Source organism: Nanorana parkeri, unplaced genomic scaffold (genome assembly GCF_000935625.1).
Source record: "Nanorana parkeri isolate BGI_ZX_2015 unplaced genomic scaffold, ASM93562v1 scaffold175, whole genome shotgun sequence".
NCBI classification, from domain to species: Eukaryota; Metazoa; Chordata; class Amphibia; order Anura; family Dicroglossidae; genus Nanorana; species Nanorana parkeri.
In genome coordinates, this window is record NW_017306443.1 from 1,311,478 (window position 1) to 1,333,172 (window position 21,695).

Consider the following 21,695-nt stretch of genomic DNA (forward strand, 5'->3'; position numbering starts at 1 on the left):
CTACAAGTATACCTCTCCTATACTGCATACAAGTATACCTCTCCTATACTGCATACAAGTATACCTCTCCTATACTGCATACAAGTATACCTCTCCTATACTGCATACAAGTATACCTCTCCTATACTGCATACAAGTATACCTCTCCTTCGCTGCATACAAGTATACCTTCTCAGGAAGAAGTAGTGAGGAACACTCCCATTTATGCATCATCTCCTTAGAGTTGCCTAAAATATTACTTTTATTAAAACGTTATCACTTTATTGCCACCCATTACATTGTAGAGGGATAGTTATTAACCATCCCTCCCTCTAACTAATATTCCCAGTCACCAATTCCCATACTGAAGGGTGACTGGACATTGGGAACTGGTGCCTGGGAATATTAGAGAGAGAGAGAAAGTTAATAACTAAAGGAAAAAAAAAAGAAGAGCAAATGTGGGAATATGATGATGAAATAATAACGGATCTCCCTCTAAAATGTAACGGAGTAATTAAAGTGATAACGTTTTAATAAAAGGAAATGCAAGTTATGTTTTAGGCAACTCTAAGACGATGATGCATAAACGGTAGTGTGAGTCATATTTGTGGCTCATCTGATATACATTAAACCTCAGAAAGAGTGAACATTTAGAAAATAAATCTCCTGTAATGCTATAATATACATTGATGACAACGCTTGTACAAAAACTGAAGTACTGAGAAGGTAGGCTGTATGCATCGCACAGCTTCATTTTCAAATCTGGCAAGAGTATACTTTTAGGAAAGCTTAGACTTAAGGAATAATACCCTTACAGTTAAACAAAAAAAAAAACTCACCCTAACTGGAGGCCTTCCTATTGACTTTCGAAAAGGTGGCCTGCTCACCCTTGAACTCTGAAATTCTCCTGTTTCCTGGTGCGGAAGTACATAACAGCTGCTTGAAGGGTCACTTCAAAGGACAAAGGAAAGACTGTCAGCTTGGTGTAACTGATATATTTTACAGAAACACTAACACAAAGATAAGTGGTTAACCTTTGCAGAATGGAAATTGCATTACCACCAGAGCACGTTGGTAGACAAATAACAACTTAGTAAACTTATACCAAGGAGGGCCCAGTGTCTGCAGATGATGTCACATTCCAGTATTGCCGGTGATCATCGGTCTGTGCAGAGGGTTAACAACAAAGCTCTCAAGTGATGCAGAGCTCAGGGTTTCAGAAATGCCAGACAGGTCACTTTGATAGAATGGAGTATTCATTCTTCTGAACCCTCCACTTAAAGGACTAAAGGCCTGCATAGACTGGCATACAGTTTCTCATCAAAATAACAGTGTATGTGTTCTCACGGGACTTCATGACAGCAACTCCATTCAATGTATAACAAGCGTAATATTATTGATGTACAGCTGGTGCATGAGCAAAACAGATTTATGTGCATTGCTTTGCCCATGATACTAAAACGAGGAACCTTCCTCTTATTTTTTGGATTTGTAAATGGAAACAAGACATACAAGTACATTTTGCTTTAAGAAGGCTCTACTATGCATCGCACTGGTTTAACCTAGAGCTTTTCGGTTCCTTTTCACCAACCTTGTTCTTGTTGCTTCCCAAGCCTTACTACATAGAAATCATAGTTTCCATGCACTGCGTTGATGATGCCCAACAAACCTGAAACAGCTGCATGTAGTTTGGAATAAACAGCTATAAAATATTAGGCTGTATCTGTACTATGAACCAGATGTTCAGGATTTAGGCCTTGTTCACACCGAGCGCGGAGCAGGTGCAGAGCAGAGCAGTTGCAGACCGGATCAAAACTGCGTCCAATGTATTCCAATGGTATTTTTTGCTCCAGTTCACATCGCAGCGCTCCGTTCCAGAGCAGGTGAAAAAACTGCAGCAGGCCCTATTTTACCTGCTCTGGATCTGCAAACGCATCACAAACGCATGCAAATGCCTGGAACGCACTGAAAGCCCATTTTAAACTTTAAAAAAAAACAACAATTTTTAAAGCCAAAAACGCGTCTAAAAGACTAGCGTGCGTGTGCAGAAACCTGACCGGATCTGCTCTGCATTTGGTGTGAACAAGGCCTTACAGTTCACCAAGGGGAATACAGGAATGATCTGCATTATTCCAATCAGTATAACTTAAAGTGACATTAAACCCTCAGATTTTTTAACATAAACCAATACTGTAATGTGCACCTTACTGTAATCCATGGTAGTTTCCCTTCTCTTTGCCGCCCTTCCATTCACACCTAAGACCTAGTAACACTAACGAGTCACATGACACCGGTTTAGACATTAAGTGCTGTGTGTTGAGTTATTTTGAGGGGACAGCAAATGTACACTGATATACACGCTGTACACTCACTACTTTACATTGTAGCAAAGTGTAATTTCCTCTGTCGTCACATGAAATGATATAATAAATATTTATAAAAATTTGAGGGGTGTACTCACTTCTGTGAGATACTGTATATATACATACATACATACATACATATACACCCCAGCATTTGTCTTGTTCGCCTATGAGACAAATCTCTGCTGCAGACTGTAAGATCCAATGTATTGTACACATCTGCCTGGGCCTGTCTAATATAGACTTACAAATATACTGCAGGTTTCTAACGATAGATAGATAGATAGATAGAAAGATAGATAGATAGATCTACAAGGAGATAAGATATGTAGCCACCTTGTCCTAAGTGGAGTGACTACTTTCATTAGCTATTATTAGTTTATTTTATTAAACTCTGCTGAACTGTAAATGGCCTGAGCCACATTGATAGTGCTGTACTTATTTGGTCTCCCCTAAGCCCAGTGTTAGGCCCCATGCACACAGGCTGCCTGCGTTGAATGCAGGAGAAGTTATCTGAGAAATATTAATAACAATTATTTATGTTTAGTAATATAATATGTTTAGCCTGGAGCAGTGGCTACTTTACAACATTCATGGGGAACAAAGGTAGCCACCCTTCAGAAGGAAGAACAGTGTCAGCACCAATACAGAGATGATTTGAGGAGCTACAGCTGAGTGATATATAAATAAGATACATTTCTGTTAATAGTTAAGGTACTTGAATACATTTTTAAGATTTAACACCTGAGTTTAGTATCTTTAAATGAGCAATAAACCTTTGCTTTTGGGATTCGTGAAAGAAGACAGACACTTTCATAGGTTCTGCTGTTCTTCATAAATATTAAGTAAAAAAAAGTAAAACAATTAGGGTAATGCTTCTATAGACTAACATAAGCAATATAAATAAATGTAAATGTTATAAGAGTAAAGAAGAACTAAATAAGACCAACACTCAAGGTTGAGAGTTGTGTGTAGATGGATAGGACTAACCTGTCGCCATAGCTAATATCCGTAGTACCATTCTGTCCACTGTGTAATCTCTGTTTCCGCCTCCTCTCTATATCATGCCGCAAGTCATTTGGATCTTCAACCAATCTGTGACTATGACTCTAAGGGAAGAAAAAGATAATGAAATTGTATGTAAACCCAATCACTAAAATCACATATAACCTTTAACTTGTTGCTGTAAATGCAAAAGTCATTTTCAATATAAATCTGCAGCATTCATTCACCCTTAGGCTAGCTCTACACTGCTCTATTTTTTTCCTTTAACCCGCGGGCTGAACGAATATTTAGAGTAGATTCCTCCATCAACACTACGAGTGTATCGATCGAGGAATCCTGCTGTTGGCATTGCATTCCGACCACGGCCGCCGGCCACTGTCAGAATACCCAACCAGAGCCAGCAGCTCATTCACTGCCCACTCTGGTTGTATGAAGATTTTCCAGCCGGCTCCAGTTGATCGAGGGATGCCGGCTCAGAGGGTGCCGACAGCGGCATACACCGTGCGAATTTTGGCCAGTTCCTAAATAACCAGCCAAAATTCAGACAGTGAATAGGCACCCTAACTCAACCAGGGTTCTCTGGGAATCTGCGGCTCCTCCAGAAGTCGCTGGGGGTTTCTTGAGCAATTAATTCCTGCCTCTCAGATAAACTACTATTGACACCAATGAGCTTTTCAGCTATCTGTAAAGGGGCCATTCTTCTCACAGACCACTAATGTACTGTCAATGTAATGTCCCCCGCTGACCACCAATGTAAGGCTGGGCACACACCTTACAACCATCGCAAGACTTTTGTCTTGCGATGGTTGTAAGGTACTTAAAAAAAACGTACGATCTGCCTATCTTGCATAGGCAGATCGTAGTTGCGATGATCGCAAGCCACGCCCCCTGAGGGGCAGGCTTCCGATGACCGCAATGCCGAACGGGCAGTGTGCGCTTGCGCACAACAGCCCGTACGGCTTTTATCATACGGACATGCCACAAACCCGCCGAACATCGTACGATGCTCGGCGGGTTCTTGAACATGTCCGTAAGTTAAAAGTCGTGCGACCTTACAGTAGTAGAGGTCGCACGGCTTCCACACACCTTACGATAATCGTACGATCGCGGGATTTCCCACAATTATCGTACGATTATCGTAAGGTGTGTGGGGACCTTAAGGCCTTGTTCACACCAAATGCAGACCAGATCCAGTCAGGTTTCTGCACACACAGTGCAGTGGGTTGTGCCGCGTTTTAGACGCGTTTTTGATGCGTTTTTGATGCGTTTTTGATGCGTTCCAGACCAGATCCAGAGCAGGTAAAATAGGGCTTGCCGCAGTTTTTTCATCCGGTCTGGATCCGCATGCTGCGATGTGAACTGGAGGTCAAAATACCATAGGAATACATTGGACGCAGTTTTGATCCGGTTTGCACCTGCTCTGGTCCGGATCTGCTCCGCGCTTGGTGTGAACAAGGCCTAAAGCAAACCTTTTCCCACTGACCACCAATGTAAAGGGACTGCTTTCTCCCACTGACCCCCAATGTAAAGGGACCGCTTTCTCCCACTGACCAACAATGTAAAGCAACCCTTTTCCCACTGAGCACCAATGTACGAGTGCCCTGTTCCCACTGAGCACCAATGTAAGCGGGTAGTTCTTTCACTTACCCCTAATGTAAGTGGCCCATTTCCATTGACCTGCAATGTAACAGTGTCCTTCTCCCACTGACCACCAACCCCACATTTTTAACAGTGTGTGTTATTTTTCTAGACAATATTATAAATATATATGTTTAACAATATAACTAAAAATAATGTCTCCATACAGAAGCCCTCTGAGTGTCAAATTCACCAATTACTACTACTACAATTTCTAATGTCATGCTTTATTTCATTTGCCTAAAGGGCAAACTTCAGACATGCAAGGATGACATATAAAAAGCATAAGAAGTCACTCCGGCTTAGGTCATACACTGATGTCTAACCAGGTGCACAGGAAGAATCTTTGGGCAGGTTGACATTCTGAGTTAAGGAATGCACACCATGATATGCCTAATAGGAGATACTGTACGGTGTTATGTGCAGATAAAGTGAAGTACATGTGTCAGTCATACAACATGCTGACCAATTACCCTTACATTATTCCAGGGTGCTGTAGTGAGCAGTGGGGATGGCACCCACCATAGACTCTAGAAAATAATCCTTACTAGTGCACCTTCCTCTTAAACAAGGATTGCACTTTATTTCCTCATCAGAGAGGAAATAGCCCTAAACAACATTTTGGGATCTATCTTATTGTTTTCTTTGTGTACATAAACTCTCTGTTTTGCATCTCTATCCCTAAGCATTGACATATGCTGTGAATTTTAAAATAAAGCTGTACAGCTGTAAAGCTGTTAACAGAGGTATCCATCAAACATAAGCTATTTGTTTCTTCCTGTTATTCTTTCATACTGCCCAGACTGCTATGGGTGACTCAGACAGTTTCTGTTAATAAATGAGGTTGTACAGGTGAAACTCGAATAATTAGAATATCGTGCAAAGTTCATTTATTTCACTAATGCAACTTAAAAGGTGAAACTAATATATGAGATAGACTCATTACATGCAAAGCAAGATAATTCAAGCCGTGATTTGTCATAATTGTGATGATTATGGCTTACAGCTCATGAAAACCCCAAGAACCCCAAATCCACAACCTCAAAAAAGTAGATTATTACATGCAATCAATAAAACAAGGATTGTACATAGAACAATATCGGACCTCTGAAAAGTACAAGCATGCATATGTACTCAGTACTTGGTTTGGGCCCCTTTTGCAGCACTTACTGCAATTACTTGTGCACGATATTCTAATTATTCGAGTTTCACCTGTATGTGTTATTGCTTAAACTGGACAGGGCAGCTGGGCATTACAAACTAATCTAACCTCTGCACAATCAATTTCCCCCAAAGCTAACAAGCAAATACTCTACACCACACTTATCGCGGCATTCAGGTAGATGAAAATGATCCAATGGATGATATCTATGTAGGGAGATGTCCCCCAGGAGATAGAAGCCAATAGTATTTACATATTGTGAATGCTCATACACAATAACCTCACTATCATTAAGAATTGTCAATATCACAGTTACAGGACAGAGGCATGTAATCCCTACAGGTGCGTATACATGCAGGAGGTCCATTCTAGGTATTTTAGATAAGTAAGCAAGATAATATTTCTATGAGAGTGATAGAAAAATGTAAAAACACATGCAAACACTGCTTTCATTTAATAGGTGTGCATATATAAAACATAAATATACAGTACTGTGCAGACGTTTTAGGCCGGTGTGAACATTCTGTAAAGAATGCTTTCAGAAATAAAAGTATTAATAGTTTATTTTTAACAATTAACAAAATGGAAAGTAAATGAACAGAAGAGAAATCCAAATCAAATCAATATTTGGTGTGACCTCCCTTTGCCAACAAAACAGCATCAATTCTTCTAGCTACACTCGCACACAGTTTTTGAAGGAACTCAGCAAGTAGGTTGTTCCAAACATCCTGGAGAACTAACCACAGATTTTCTGTGGATGTCGGCTGCCTCAAATCCTTCTGTCTCTGCATGTAATCCCTGACAGACTCGATGTTGAGATCAGAGCTCTGTGGGGGCCAAATCATCACTGTATGCTGACCATAGTTCTTAATGACATTGGCTGTATGTTTGGGGCCAATCACATGCCTATCTAATAGTACGGCATGATGGATAAATATCTGTTTATATTTCTCAGCATTGAGGACTCCATTGATCCTGACCAAATCAACTTCATTAGCAAGGAACCTCCACCATACTTCACTGTTGCTACAGACACTCATTATTGTACCACTCTCTAGCCCTTCGCCGAACAAACTGCCCCCTGTGACAGCCAAATATTTCAAATTATGACTCATCCGTCCAGGGCACCTGCTGGGATTTTTCTGCACCCCAGTTCCTATGTTTTCATGCAAAGTTGAGTCGCTTAGCCTTAGGCCTGGCCTAAGTTTGCTTATATATATGTATATATATATATCTCAAATTGTGATGTCAGTTTTTTTCTTGTAAAAGTGCTGGCAGTCGGCTTTTCATGACCGTGCAGTCTCTTCTGTCATAGATCATGCGCAGCTCAGTGTACAGTCTCGGCACAATTCCCTGCTGAGGTGAAGTAACTCCGATGCATATGCATCATCCAGGCCTGGCTAATCAAGAGGCCAAAAACTTTAAACTTCCGAAGAAGGCTGGGAGCGCTGGTAATGAAGGAGAGTGTGAACATCGCAGTGTTGCAGGGGATTGCTTTTGCAGGTAAGATTGCCATATGAACATTATGGCTAAAAGTTCATGGGAGTCCTTTACTTTTTTTGAGAATTTACTTCTGCTTTAATTGTAAGATATTCTTTAATTTAATTCAGAAATATAATTGAAGAGGAAAGAGAGCTTACAGAGATGCGAGAGATAGAGCTCTCATGACTGTGAAAGATCAGTCGGTGTGCTTCGATTACACAGATGCTCAATATTTTATTGGTACTTACGGAGGCAACGTCCACTGTTTTGTGAAGAGATTTACTCTGAAGCTCTTCCAAAGAAATATCAATTCTCCTAAAAGAAAGAAAAAAAATAGTGAAGAACTATTGGCATTTATATACAGATACACAAATAAATCAAACAAATTAAATTGAAATTTCTCTTTCTGCTAATGACTTGTGCCCAAACATTGCTACCGCCATCAACAAAATCAAAACTGTGAAAATAAATAACCCCAATAAACAACGTTTATTCCATTACCCTGAAGCATCCCTATACTCAGGACGATACAGAATTTTGCAGTACAAATAGGATACTTTACACATTTTATAAAAATGTAAGAAAGTATGCCTTTGCTTTGACTGGAAAGAATGGGGGAGAAAATCAAGGTGGTAGGAGTGGAATGGGGGGGCATCTTACAGTAGACTATGTATACTTTTACATCAGTGCCTGAGATAAAACAGCTGTTTTACGACACAAACCAAGACTCGGCACTGGATATGTACATCATATACAAATTATAGATATACACACACACACAATATTAAAAGTGAACTATGGGGTAACCTTTCTATCCCATAGTTCTCTTTAGGGTCACGGGAGGACATATACTAACGTCCTCCCGTAACCCAAAGCTCAGTATATAGCAAGCTATATACTGAGAGCGCTGCAGCCCGGACGGATCCCGACAATACAATCCACCCAGCTGGCTGATTGACAGCGGGCTCTGCCTATCTAGAGGCAGAGCCAGCTGTGCCCGCCCCCTCCCATGTTCGTTCCTCCAGTCAGCGCTGGAGGATCGGAGAGGGGAAACCCTGCAGGGATCAGTGACTGACAGTCACCGCTCTCTGCAGGGAGATGATCGGGAAGTGAGCGAGTGGCGGTATGCGTTCGCTCACTTTACGAACAATATAGCCGACGTGTGACATTTTCAATGTTGCACGCCGGCTCTAACTATGAGCATGAGTGTAAATCACTTACCTCATAGTTCTCCTTTAAGGATCCATTGTTGGAGGCAGAGAGGAAAAGGTCAGATCTATGTTTGTACCTCCCCTGAATCTTGCACAATTTGTTAGAATCGGTCAAGAATGGCATTGATTTTTTTTTTTTTTACTGCTAAAAGCATTTAAATGCAAATAGGTAGGAAATTGTAGTAGTTGTATACCAAACTTTACAGTTCTACAGCCTAAGTTCAATTACTCCTCTATATTTTGTATTATTTATTGGTATTTATGTAGCCCCAACAATTTACACAGGGCTATACATGGAGCACATTTAAACTAGTCCCTGCCCTCAAGGAGCTTACAATCTAAGGTCCCTATCTCACATGCATACGTACAAGCTCTATTTATTGGTGGGTATTGTTATTTTATTTAAGCTTCTCTTTGTTAAAATATAGTAAACATTTCCTTTGTCTTAAATGTGGCAAATATATCTGAGAAAAAAAAATTTAAAATGTTTAACTAAAACTAGGCATCATTTAATAAACACTGCGAGAACAACTAAAGAAATACTGAGTCCACATTACAGAGCTGTAGCGTGTTCCACCGACCAGCTTACCTGTGAATCTCTGGATTGGTTTGCGGTGCAGTGTTAGTAAGTTTTAACTCTTGTTTACTGCTCTCTTCTTGCAGCTTGGTGAAGCGGTCATGAAGCGACATGCCAGCTGATCTGAAGTGGTTTGCTAGAAATGAAAGGGCAAAAATAATATAGAAACTCATTTTTTATTTCAGAACACGCTACATACTCAAACTTATGGGTTTATCTATAAAACTTCTGCCCAGCATATAGCTAGGCGGATGCTGTTCACATGGCACTATTGGACCTATATGGCACAGAGGAGTACAGGAAATTTCTATCCATGCAAGCAGAACACTAGGGCCCTGCAAAGGGAGGTTTTATAAATAAACCCACAAGTATTATAGTGTATGTACACCCTAACAATAAACTTCTCTTATTTGCTACCTTTTAGTCTGTTAAATATACCATTGAAAGTGTTTTGTTATATCGATTCCATAAGTGCAGCCAGAAATCTTCTCAACTGATATTAGTACAAAAAAAAAAAAGAAAAATGGCCAAGTACTTTATCCCCCTGAAATGGACAGACCCCTCTCCGGACCCTATATCCACGTGATCAGGGATGATGGAATTGTATCACCCGACACCCGGGACATGCAGTTCCAGGGGCCAAGCAGGTGTTTTGTTTTTATTTAGCCCTGCTGTGTGCAAGCCGTGGCCCCGGCCGCTGACGCTGCTGCTCTCCGCTGTCCATTTACAATATTGTACAATATTGACCCAAATCCGTGAACCCAGACATTCCACCAGGAATGACACATGATAGTATCATATTATGGACCTAGAGAGCCCTAACCTAATTTAAGGAAACTTTAAGAGTTCCCCTAGAACTTTTTGACTGAAAAAAGTTGCTTGTCAGACTATGAAATTTTAAACAAAATAACAAATCTATGAAAATATTTGTGTATAGTCTAATCCATCTCTACCCTGTAAGCATCCATGAATCAGCAGATGGTGGAATCAAGATTTACATTGACAACGCTGCTATATAACCATTACAACAGAAAAACAAATCAAGTTACATTTTAATATTGCATTTGGAACACAAAGCCTATATAGTTCTGGAAAAGAGAAACAAATATGTACAAGCCAAAAATCCATGGATCTGTGTGTATTCATGCAATTTGATTGAGTGCCATGTCTTCATTCAAAACAGTCCAGCAGCCCCAGATATTTTATTGTACTGCCCCATGTTTACGGTATTCTCTTCTATTATGAAGGTTTGTTACACAACTGGTTTGTTCATTTACAGGGATCCAAGAAAATATCTCATATGGTCTCATTCTCTTCTCTATTGCTGCTTTGGGTTCTGCTCTCTTTGTAACATTTTCTCAGGGTAAAGTATATATTAATGTTAATGTAAACGTTTGTTTGCTACCCTTAATGGGAAAACCTGCTACATGGAATCATTAAGTAGTACCTTTGACTTCATGAATGATGGTTATAATTTCCTTAGTAAATTCAGAATTTGGTGCATTAGTGGGACCCTGCAATGAAGGTTCTAGGTGTTCAAACACAGGATGGAACATCTCCTTTCCAGCAACAGCTACAAGATCATGAGACAGTTGTCTATCCTTGGAAGTAGCGTTGCCCCTGAAAAGGTGAAAATCGGATTAGAAACTTAAAACTTAGTTTTGTTGCAATGCATTTTTGACAAATGTAGTTAAAGAACTTCGAGAAAAATTATTCTTAACCCTTGCAGTGGGGCTCCCCCGCATTGCAAGGGTTAAGTGCTCATTTTCGTCTAGGCTGTCAAATAACAAAGTTATACTCGCCTAAACCACGGAGCCGGCTGGCCACTCTTTCCAGCCTCTCTCCCCCTCCATTCCAGCAGTCTAAGGATCCTTGAGTCATCATGTCTAATACACTGTGTATAGGATGTGAGGATGCCGAGGGACATTCTATCGCTGCCACGGAGGAGACAGGCTGGAGGAAACAGTCTAGGAGCCAGCTGGTCCAAGGGTTCGGGTCAGTATAATGTTTTTTTTTATTCTACACCCTGGATGAAAACAAGCACTTAACTCTTGCAGTGTGGGGGTAGTCCCAGAGTTCTTCTTTAAGTGCTGGGACCACTTCACCCAAAATGGTTAACTTAGTTATATGGTGCCTGGAGAGCTGCATCATCCCTGAGCTCAGTAGAGTAGTACTAGAACTACTAGATTAGTACTCAGTAGTACTAATAATACGCTCTATTCTTCATAGTTCTTGGCTTTGGGCCCCTTCTGCTGTTGCATTCTCCTTAAAGTGAATCCAGATCAAACAAATATACCTTAACCAGCAAAGCATTGCTTTACTTTTTTGCCCAAACACCTACAATCCTGTTTAACAGCTGCTTCCAAGTCTCTCAGCTTAGATTACCTGAACTTCTTGTCCAGTACAATATCACAAAGCACAGTGCATACTCCAGCAACTGTTCATCTACTAGCTTGGAGAAGGGAGGAGAGGGGGCTAGGGGGGTGGGAAGTAGCTTGATTTGCTGTGTCTGGGTGTCTGTGGAGACACATACAGCTTACTAGCACATACAAGGGTGACTGCATAGCATTCTGCTTGACAAAGGAGTCACTCTAAAACAGGAAGTCAGGACCAGTGCTTAAATATCAAGAAGCACCATTTATTGTAAGTGATTTGATAAGCAAATGGCTTAAAATCCTTTTGACTTTAATATCATATTAAGGCCTCATTCACACAGCTAAGAGTCGGCCCGTACGGATTTGTGCGGCATACATGGCCGTATTGGGCCGCTCCCGGAAAGGTGCTGCGTGTGATTGTACGCAGCAGCCTGTTCTTCTTTATGGGACGCAGCCGTACGCTCACCCGAGCTGCACATCCTTGGAGATGTCCGTACTCGTACGCAGAAAGGATGGATCCTGTCTGCGTCCGAGCGCGGACACCTGCGCGTATGTGCAGCTCAGGTGAGCGTACGGCGGCGTCCTCCCATAGGAAAGAACAGGCTGCTGCGTACAATCACATGCATCATCCATGTCATGTCCTTCCCAGTAACGGCCCGATACAGCTGTGCACGCCGCACGGATCTGCATGGGCCAACTCTTAGCTGTGTGAATGAGGCCCAAGGGATAATATATGAAAAAATTAATTTAGCAGTGGTAGTGATAGCCTCTTTCAAATGCTGCCGCAGGTGGATAGACCTGAGAATGGAGGTGAAGAAGACTGAAACCACTGTTGAGCGACTGAAAATAAAATGGGTATGTTGCGCAGATCAACAAACTAAAATTGACTGCTAATGTAAAAGCACAAAAAGTGGTACCTTTTTTGCATATCCCCAACTATAATCTGCTTCTCCTGTGAAATTCCCAGTCCTTGGGTGGTGTTAGATGGTGAAGGCAGGTGTTTGGGTTTGTTCCTTTGCTCGTGAGGCTGTCTAGAAAACAGACAAAGCCCATGACCTCTGAAATTCTGCTACAAATTTTAATAAACAGGTGTCTACAGCATAACATAAAGCAAACTGAAGTAAAATGTGCTGCAGATGGTATTTATGGATAGAACATGGTTACAAAGACTACAGAACATAGCTATGGAGACATGGAAAAGCTTACAGAATTCAAAATATTGTCAAAAGCTAGAAAAATTTTATAACTTCAGGTTAGCAAAAATATGATTTTTAGAATTTATATGATGTGTTTATGAACAGACTGATTTGTTTAAGACGTTGGCTCACAACCTGTTACCCTATGGAACTTTTGCTGGACTTACTTAATTCCACTGTTAACAAACTCTGCCATGTAATAAGAATTGGAAGAAACAACGTAAATTTTCCACGGCAGAATTTTCAAGGCAGGTCATTTTTAGGCAATAATTATAACCAAAATGTACATAGGCTTCTAACTGGAAGTTAGACTCAGCAATGTTCCAGTATCAAACAATTTACTGGCAGCATATGGAAGATTTGGCATCCAGTGATAAATAAACTGTAAATTACACGAAGAATTGTTCCATTAGATAAATCAAAACTATGAGACCAACCCTTTAAACAATAGTTACAACATATACATGTTTAATGATTAAGGAGTTTGTAACACAGAAACAACTACTTACACGGTCACCAGTTCTTGCTCTTTCAGGTAAGAAACAGGATCCAAATTGTTGATGTAAATTTACATGGCAACATATGAAGCCAAGTAATCAAATACTATATTAGGAATTTTCTTGGATTACATGTTTCAGTGGTGGTGGAATCGGCATATTAGATTATTTCCTGCTCTATCAAAAACTTGTGAGGTGAGAAAAATTTCATGCGACTTTCCATGCAGACTTGTTTACTAGAGATAGGGCCATCATCTATGAATATAGTATTGCAATGCTGATGTCCAGTTTGAAAATCTTAAATTTCTTCAGTTATACTCTATTCTCTTTCTTTTTTTTTTTTCAATATCCGTCAATCTGGCATTTTAGATCTTGGATTCTTTTTTTTTTATTCTAAAGACCACGCCTTTGTATTGATATAAAAACGTGAAGTCAAATGATGTCTCACTTGTTCCAGTGTTATTATTAGATTTAAAGTCAATAGAAAACTCAAAAGGATAGGTCATTTCCATTCAATCCAGCTTTCTTTTCCATGTGCTCTGTAAACAGGTTCCTCCCAGTCATGGTATTTAGGGTTTTTTAACGAGTGACAAAATCTTAAAGGCATTTGTTAGACACTTATCCAATAGACACTTATCTACAACAAATAAGGACATCAGCTAGTTGGACAGAGTTCAAGCAGCTGAAAAAGTGTAGAGAACCAATTTCCTCTTAACTAACATGGGCAGATCTCATTGAACCAAAACTCACTTGATTTCAGCACTTCTAATTTGCTTTAATAAGGAACTTGCTGTAATCCAAAATACTTAAGGTTACAACAAATATGAGGACAATTGGCAAGATCAGCAGATTTCAGTCAGTTCAAAGCAGCAATTTCTTCTTCTCAGACATGGTTTTGCCCATCATCCAAATCTTATTTGACGGCATGGCGGAAATAAATAAGGTAATTAACATTGATGACCGTATGAAAGATATAATCTTGTTTTTAGAAGAATATATGTTTCCAGATATTACAGAGAATATGATTGACATAGGCCAAGATTTATGTTCCAGTAAAGTCCACCCCATGGAAACTTTTGTAAAATTCCCCCTTTTCTTTGGGGAATAAAAACAACGTTTATCCAATCATCAAATCTTCAATTTGCTTTCCAAAGGTTAATTGGAGTGTGAAGTCATTGGGCGCGTAAACCATTCCCAAATATGTTTTCCGCGAAAAAATATTAGCCTTGGATGAAGACTGTTCATATGATCCGCATGGCACGTCATGTATGAAGGGGGCATGACCTTTTAAGTAAATATTAAGACGTTCTTCTTTTTCATTTTAACTAGCTTGATAGACTTTGATTTTCTTTTTCAACGCAGATTATGCTTCGTTCTTTTACAATGATACCCACTTTCTGTCGATAGTTCAGATTTATTATGTTTCACCGCTACAGTGCCACCACTCACTGAATTTTGATCCATGTGCGAAAATTTCTGCATTGCGCCAGCATATTTTAAAACCTGTGATATTTCACCCGCTGTCACAGGAGTAAAGAAGCATGAACTTTTACCTCAGCCTCACAGAAAACCCAAGAAAAAGAAATCAAGAATGGGATTAAGCAAAAACAATACCTATACTTATCCGATGATTTCTTCAAAGCCAAATTAACAACGATAGATTCCTTTTCAGAAGTGATCTTCAAAACACCTTTGGGATCTGGAGTTTGTGAACTTTCCAGATGGAGTGGAGAAGGTGGATTCTTCTGGTATTCATCTTCTTTGGTCCTCTGGTAATCACCTTCCTTTCTTGTCTTTTCCTTGTGCTTATGGGTTGCATACTTCATGTCAATGCTATTTTTGGAAACTGTATTATCATCATGGTTTTTTGAACTATATCTAGACAATGGCTCCAAAGACCTATTGTCATACCTCCTCCTTTCTCCGATATCGCTATCTGATGTTCTGTGGTATTGAGAACTCCTGGTAGATTCGTTTTTTCTCTCTTCATGCCTGCTTTGCCTCTCAGAATGGTTGTGCCTTTCAACATATTCATCTTCCAAAATAAGCTTAGTATATACATATGTTGGTGATCTATGACTAGAGTCATATTCAATTTTGGTTAAGGCTCCTGAATGTTTCTCATGAACAAATGGAGTAGGACCTTTGTAATCTGCATCCTTTGACCAATCTTTGGCATTGTACGGTCGTTCTGGATGGTCACCTTTCCAGTGAGAACTTTTCAAAGGTGATCGGAAGTCTTGCTGTTCTACTTCTCTGGCTCTCTTATGAAGTGGCTCATGTTCTCTGTAATCATCCTCAGGATACCTATTTACACAAACCATCATTACATTTGTGAGCAGAATTAACAAAGATAATTCAGCGTCTATATTTCATCAAATATGGCTAGAAGGAAATAGCTATGTGTATATGTTACCTCTTCTGAAATGACTTTCTTTCATGTTCTTCAGGTCTTCTTCTATGAGGTGACAAATACTGGTTTTCTGGATCATGCTGGTTCCAATGGTCATCACTTTTATGCCAGCCCTTATTATAGCCTCTATTGTATGGTCTTTGAAAGTTGTCCTCACGTCTTGCTGCTTTAAAGCCGTTATTATGTACATTGTTATTATTACCATTTCTTTCGTGATTTCTGTGGTTATGGAAGTTTCTAGTATTTCCTCTGTAATTTGTGTCTTCGGGACATTTTGGTGGGAATCTTCTATTGCTTTCTTCTCTTCGCTCAGGAGAGTAGGCTCTCTTCAGTCGATTTATTGCCTCGAATGGGGATCTTCTTTGATTGGTGTCAAACGAACCGTGTTCAAAGAAATTATCACTAAAGTGGCTGTAGGATTCAGTTCTGCAATTACTCTGCCTATGCTGCTCGTCCTCCCAGTGTTTGGATCTTCTTGAGTCTCTATGGAAGTCATCATTATTGTGGTAAGGATCTTGGATGTTTCTATGTCTGTTGCGTTCTGGGCTTCTCTCCAGTGGAATTCTACAAAAAGAAAAAGTATTATTAAGGCATTAGTTCCCCTGAAAGTGTTGACATTTACTATGTTATATATAGTTCCTTAGTAACTGAAGATAGTGTGCAGACTCTATATAAGCAGAAAGACAGAGAAACGGTATTAAATATGCCTAAATGGGGGATCCACCTTAAACTACCCAGGAACTTGGAATGAAGAAACCCCCACTTTAGGTGTGTCCATCATAAAAGGTACTCTGTTGTCAGCTGAAATTCCTGCTTCATCTCTCCAAGGTACAATCTTAATATATTACTACAGAGAATTCACTTGGGGGCCTTGAATTCAAATTCTGAATCATTCTGGTTATATTTTCCTCTAAAGATCTAACAGGGTGGCTATGTTGCTTAAGTTAAGGCTGAACAAACAAACAGAAATTATTTTCCCATTTATAATATAATCCTTGTTATCAGGAACCCCAGTGTTAGCTCACATTTCCCAGATTGAAAACCTTAAGCAGTTTTTGTAATGCCTATTAAGAGCACTGAAATAATAGTGATGTGATATGTAATTGGTTATGACAGCTACCACCTGGCCCAATATTAGGAATGTAAATGCACACAGCGGATGACCCCAGAGAATGTATTACAAAATTCAACCATATTTACTGATCAGCAGATGGTCCACTGCATATAAGATGTAAGGAATCCCAGGGGTGTCCTGTCACTATGCACTGTACACACAAATAAAAGCATTGCTCATATTTACCTGGGCTTCCACCTGGGGGACCTCGAAAGTGATTTTGCCATCTTCTATATTCTGACCTGAAAAAAAAAGGTCTTTAATATTTATGACTAAATAACTATACAGTGAGGGAGCTTTAAAGAACATACATTATAGAATAATATAAAAATTAAAGTAAATATATTTTTTTTATGGGTCATGTACATTGATTATGTAGGCAGGATAAATAATAAATGTTAGTAGGCACAGAAATACGCCATGCTATATCTCAGCACAGTAAAAGAAAAATACCTAGGGATGCATCGATACCGATACTAGCATTTTCATGAGTACTCGTACTTGTGTAAATGCCCCAATAATGAAAGCCAATACCAGCGTTTTAAATGGTTCCGGCTGCCATAAGGTCCTGCGCTTGTGGGGACACCATGGCATCTGTATACAGTGCCGGTGGACACACATCTCAGGGGTGTGGAAATTTTTGAAAAAACTACTTGTCCAAGGGCTAATGCGGGGGCCAAATCTACTTGTCCTTCATAACAATCTACTTGTCCCAATACAAAAAAAAATAGTTTTAATTAAAACTAGGGATGCACCAATACCGGTTTTTGGGTATAGAGTACCGATATTTTGCTTTCGGTACTCACAGATTATTGGTGCTTCCGTTTGCATGGAGCAGGCTTCCCGGCAATCAGGAAGCCGGGCAGCAGGTAATGAGATGCATTATAACTTTTTTCCCCCCCCCCCACACCTAATTTTATTCCTATCACATAGGGATTTAAAATCCTCTAAGTGATAGTTTGGAGGTGACAAGTTCTTTTTATGGAACCTGCCCTCCAACACAGAACTTATGTTCTGTGTAGTTCCTGACAGCTGAGACAGGTGACCTCAGTTTTTCGTCTGCTCTATGGTGAGCTCATGTTCCGTGGTTTCGGGTCCGCTAGAGGAGCTGGGGGGGCTGGGGTGGCGGTGTGGACAGAATCGCTGCCTCTCGTTTCATACAAGTGATCAGATCACTTGAAAACGAGTGGCGGCTCCACACTGCACACTTAGCTCTGCTTGTCCGGAGCGGGGCTAAGTGTACAAAAAAACTATTCGCCCGGCGCCCGAAACTGCATGTCCCGGGCGTCGGGCGATAGGAATTCCACACCCCTGCATCTACCACCTCCTGGGATGAACTGACTGCGGGACCAGCCTGGAGAGGCACCCAGACAACATCATGCAGCCCCCTTCAAGGAAGGTAAAACTGGGGGGAGGGCCAGAGATGGCGGGGGCACTAATCGGGGGAGGCAGAGATGGTGGGAGCACAGGTCGGGGGGGTGGATAAGGTGTGGTGCAGAGATGGGCAAGGGAGAGCAGAGATAGTGGGGGCAGCTACTCTGGGTACAGCAGTTCCACTCTTGAGATCTGCAGAGCATTCCTCCTCTTCTCAGCCATGGTACATTATCTGACTGCAGAGCATTCCTCCTCATGCTGGCCATGGTACATTATCTGACTGCAGAGGGGCAGACCCCACTGACCTCATCCTGACGTCTTAGCTTGTAAAAGGAAGGAACTTAACGCTACTTGTCGGCTGTTTTAAAATTATATGAGAGTAGATATACACTATATTGCCAAAAGTATTGGGATACCTGCCTTAAACGCACATGGACTTTAATGGCATCCCAGCCTTAGTCCGTAGGGTTCAATATTAAGTTGGCCCGTCCTTTGAAGCTATAACAGCTTCAACTCTTCTGGGAAGGCGTCCACAAGGTTTAGGAGTGTGTCTATGGGAATGTTTGACCATTCTTCCAAAAGGGCATTTGTGAGGTCAGGTACTCATGTTGGATGAGAAGGCCTGGCTTGCAGCTCTAATTCATCCCAAAGGTGTTCTATCGGGTTGAGGTCAGGACTCTGTGCAGGCCAGTCAAGTACGGAGGACCCCAAACTCACTCATCCGTGTCCTTATGGACCTTGCTTTGTGCACTGGTGTGCAGTCATGTTCGAACAACAAGGGGCCATCCCCAAACTGTTCCTACAAAGTTGGGAGCATGAAATTGTCCGAAATGTCTCGGCGGCCGATATATCGGTGCATCCCTAATGATACAGTTGTTAAAAGATCCATATACCCTTAAAATTACTTTTAGGCTATAAATATAAAATGACAGTGGTATTTACTCTGGCTGTGCTATTTTCTGACTCCACCGGGCTCAGAGCCATAGGAATCCTCTACTGATGTTATCACGACCCTGAAGGCATTTGCTGATATCACTGACAAACTGGAAGAACAGACATTTAACTGGGTGGCTGCTTTATCAATTCAGCTAAATTCAAGGAGGAAATTAATGAAAGCCTGCTTAAAGTGTATTTCCACATTTGCAGCCAAATTCAGACAACACCTAATTTATATTTGTAACATGTTTCTCATTCACGTAGCATAAAACTTAAAAAAACAAACAAAAACCCCCCAATAAACTGCTGCTTGAATAAAACGTAATCAATTCTCAAAAGTTTTTCTCTGTACTTAATTCTCCTCTGGAATGCAGGGGCGTGCAGGAGGGTAATGTTTAGGGCAATTAACCCCGTCTGTACTGTGCTGGCAGATTTCATCATCAGCTGTAAACTACATTTGAACACAGCCTATCCTAACAAAGGGTTAAAGGACAACTATGAGGCGAGTGAAAATCACTTATCCTCATAGTTTGAGCCTACGTGTGACAATGAAACTGCCACACGTCATCTCAATAGATGGGGAAGTGAGCAAACACATACTGTCGCTCGCTCACTTCTCGATCATCTCCCTGCAGAGAGCCGTGACTGTCGGTCACCACTCCCTGCACGGATTCCCCGTTCCGATCCTCCAGCGCTGACTGGTGGAATGGACGGGGGAGGGGGCGTGCTCTAGATAGGCAGAGCCAGCTGTCACTCACGCAGCTGGGTGGATCTTGACAGTAATATCGGGATCCGTCCTGGCTGCGGCAGTCTCAGTATACCGCGAGCTGTATTTCGTGATATACTGAGCTTTGAGTCACGGGAGGATGCTAGTTCATGTCCTCCCGTGACCCTTAAGAGAACTATGGGGAAAAACACTTACCCCATAGTTCTCTTTTAAAGATCTACAGGGTTATTCACAAAAGGGAGAAGAGTTTGGAGAAGGCAGGAGAAGTGAACAATCTAGGACAACATAGCTGAACTGCAAAGTGATCTGAATTGGAGAATGTTTCCAAATCAGCTATTTTGGTCTAGATTGTTCACTTCTCCTGCCTTCTCCAAACTCTTCCTTTTGTGAATAGCCCTGTTAGAAGTTTGGCTTCTTTCATTGTATGTTAATGAGGGGAAACTCAGTCTGTCCCTAGTCTTTCTATTAGGCGAGTCAGTTTCCTCTTACTGAAATTAAACCACAGAAGCTTGCAAAGGCCTGCAACAGAGACACATCTAAAAAGGAAAGACTATAGTGTAAATACACTTAAAAAAAGATGAACGTTAACCCTTTCAGTAGGGCTACCCCCGCACTGCAAACGTCAAGTGCTCTTTTCGTCTAAGGCCTAAAATAACAAAGGTATAGTCACCCAAACCTCGGTCCTGCTTGGCTGCTAGACCGATCTCCGCAGCCTCTTCCCCCCCTGGGCTGCAGCAGTATAAGGACCTTTGACGTCACCACATACATTGACTTGCATTGGACATGAGGATGCTGAGAGACATACCACAGTCACAGTTGTCCACTGCAAGACTGTTGATCAAGCTGTTAACCCTTGCAGTGTGGGGGGTAGCCCCACAGCAAGGGTTACATTTTAATATGCCTGGAGTTTTTTTCTTTAAAGAAAGTACCCAAACTTTTCTTGTCAGAATGGCCAGGAATTCAGGTACTGCAGGTATGAAAAGGCACCCCTAGAGTACTTTATACTTGCAGTGACTTTTGCATTTAGTTTTCTCTGTCATGAGACAGGGAATCCCGAACTGTATTTCCACTTCTCTAGTCAAATTTGAGAAAACCCCACTATGTGTTTATGATATGTTCCTATTCACACAGCATATCTAAAAATATTTTTTTTAAAAACCATATTTCTTACCTTTTATCTTTGTCTTTTAAGGAGGCTCTTGGCCAGACTGCAAGCTATTCTGAACAGTTTGCAGGCAAGTCAGTTCCAAAGGCAGAGGGGCAGACTGCACTTCCTCTCATTAGCATAATATTTAGCATTATACAATGCTTAAACCCTTGGTTAGAACAGACAGTGTTGAAATCTAGTTTACAAATTGATGAGATCTGCCAGCACAGTATAGACAGGGTTAATTATGGCAAATATGTCCCCACCCAGCCAAAGTCCTCCTTGAAATTACAGAGAATGGAAAAACATCAGTTTTGCACAGAAAGAGCAAATACCAATTTAAATTAATCAGTCATGCAATGTGAATAGGAAATATAAATAAAATAGGTGTTAGCCCAATCTGGCTGCAAAAGTGGAGATACACTTAAAAAGCTCAGAATGAACAGTCTGCATGCAGTGTAATCCAAAAGTAGTTCACTGCAGTTCAGTCAAGAGCCAA

The 21,695-nt window shown here is 40.8% G+C and overlaps 1 protein-coding gene across 1 annotated transcript in view; it reads right to left on the bottom strand.

The window, feature by feature from the left end:
• CUNHXorf23 (chromosome unknown CXorf23 homolog) overlaps nt 1-21,695 on the bottom strand; it is a 91,095-nt gene that overhangs the window by 12,956 nt on the left and 56,444 nt on the right. Inside the window, exons 5-13 of the mRNA XM_018554854.1 lie at nt 17,199-17,254; nt 15,902-16,462; nt 15,100-15,792; nt 12,710-12,823; nt 10,865-11,037; nt 9,430-9,553; nt 7,878-7,944; nt 3,333-3,451; nt 819-930 (exon numbers count right to left, since the gene is read on the bottom strand). Of these exons, the coding sequence (XP_018410356.1) occupies nt 819-930; nt 3,333-3,451; nt 7,878-7,944; nt 9,430-9,553; nt 10,865-11,037; nt 12,710-12,823; nt 15,100-15,792; nt 15,902-16,462; nt 17,199-17,239 (2,004 nt within the window). The 5' untranslated portion in view covers nt 17,240-17,254. The remainder of the gene's footprint in view (nt 1-818; nt 931-3,332; nt 3,452-7,877; nt 7,945-9,429; nt 9,554-10,864; nt 11,038-12,709; nt 12,824-15,099; nt 15,793-15,901; nt 16,463-17,198; nt 17,255-21,695) is intronic.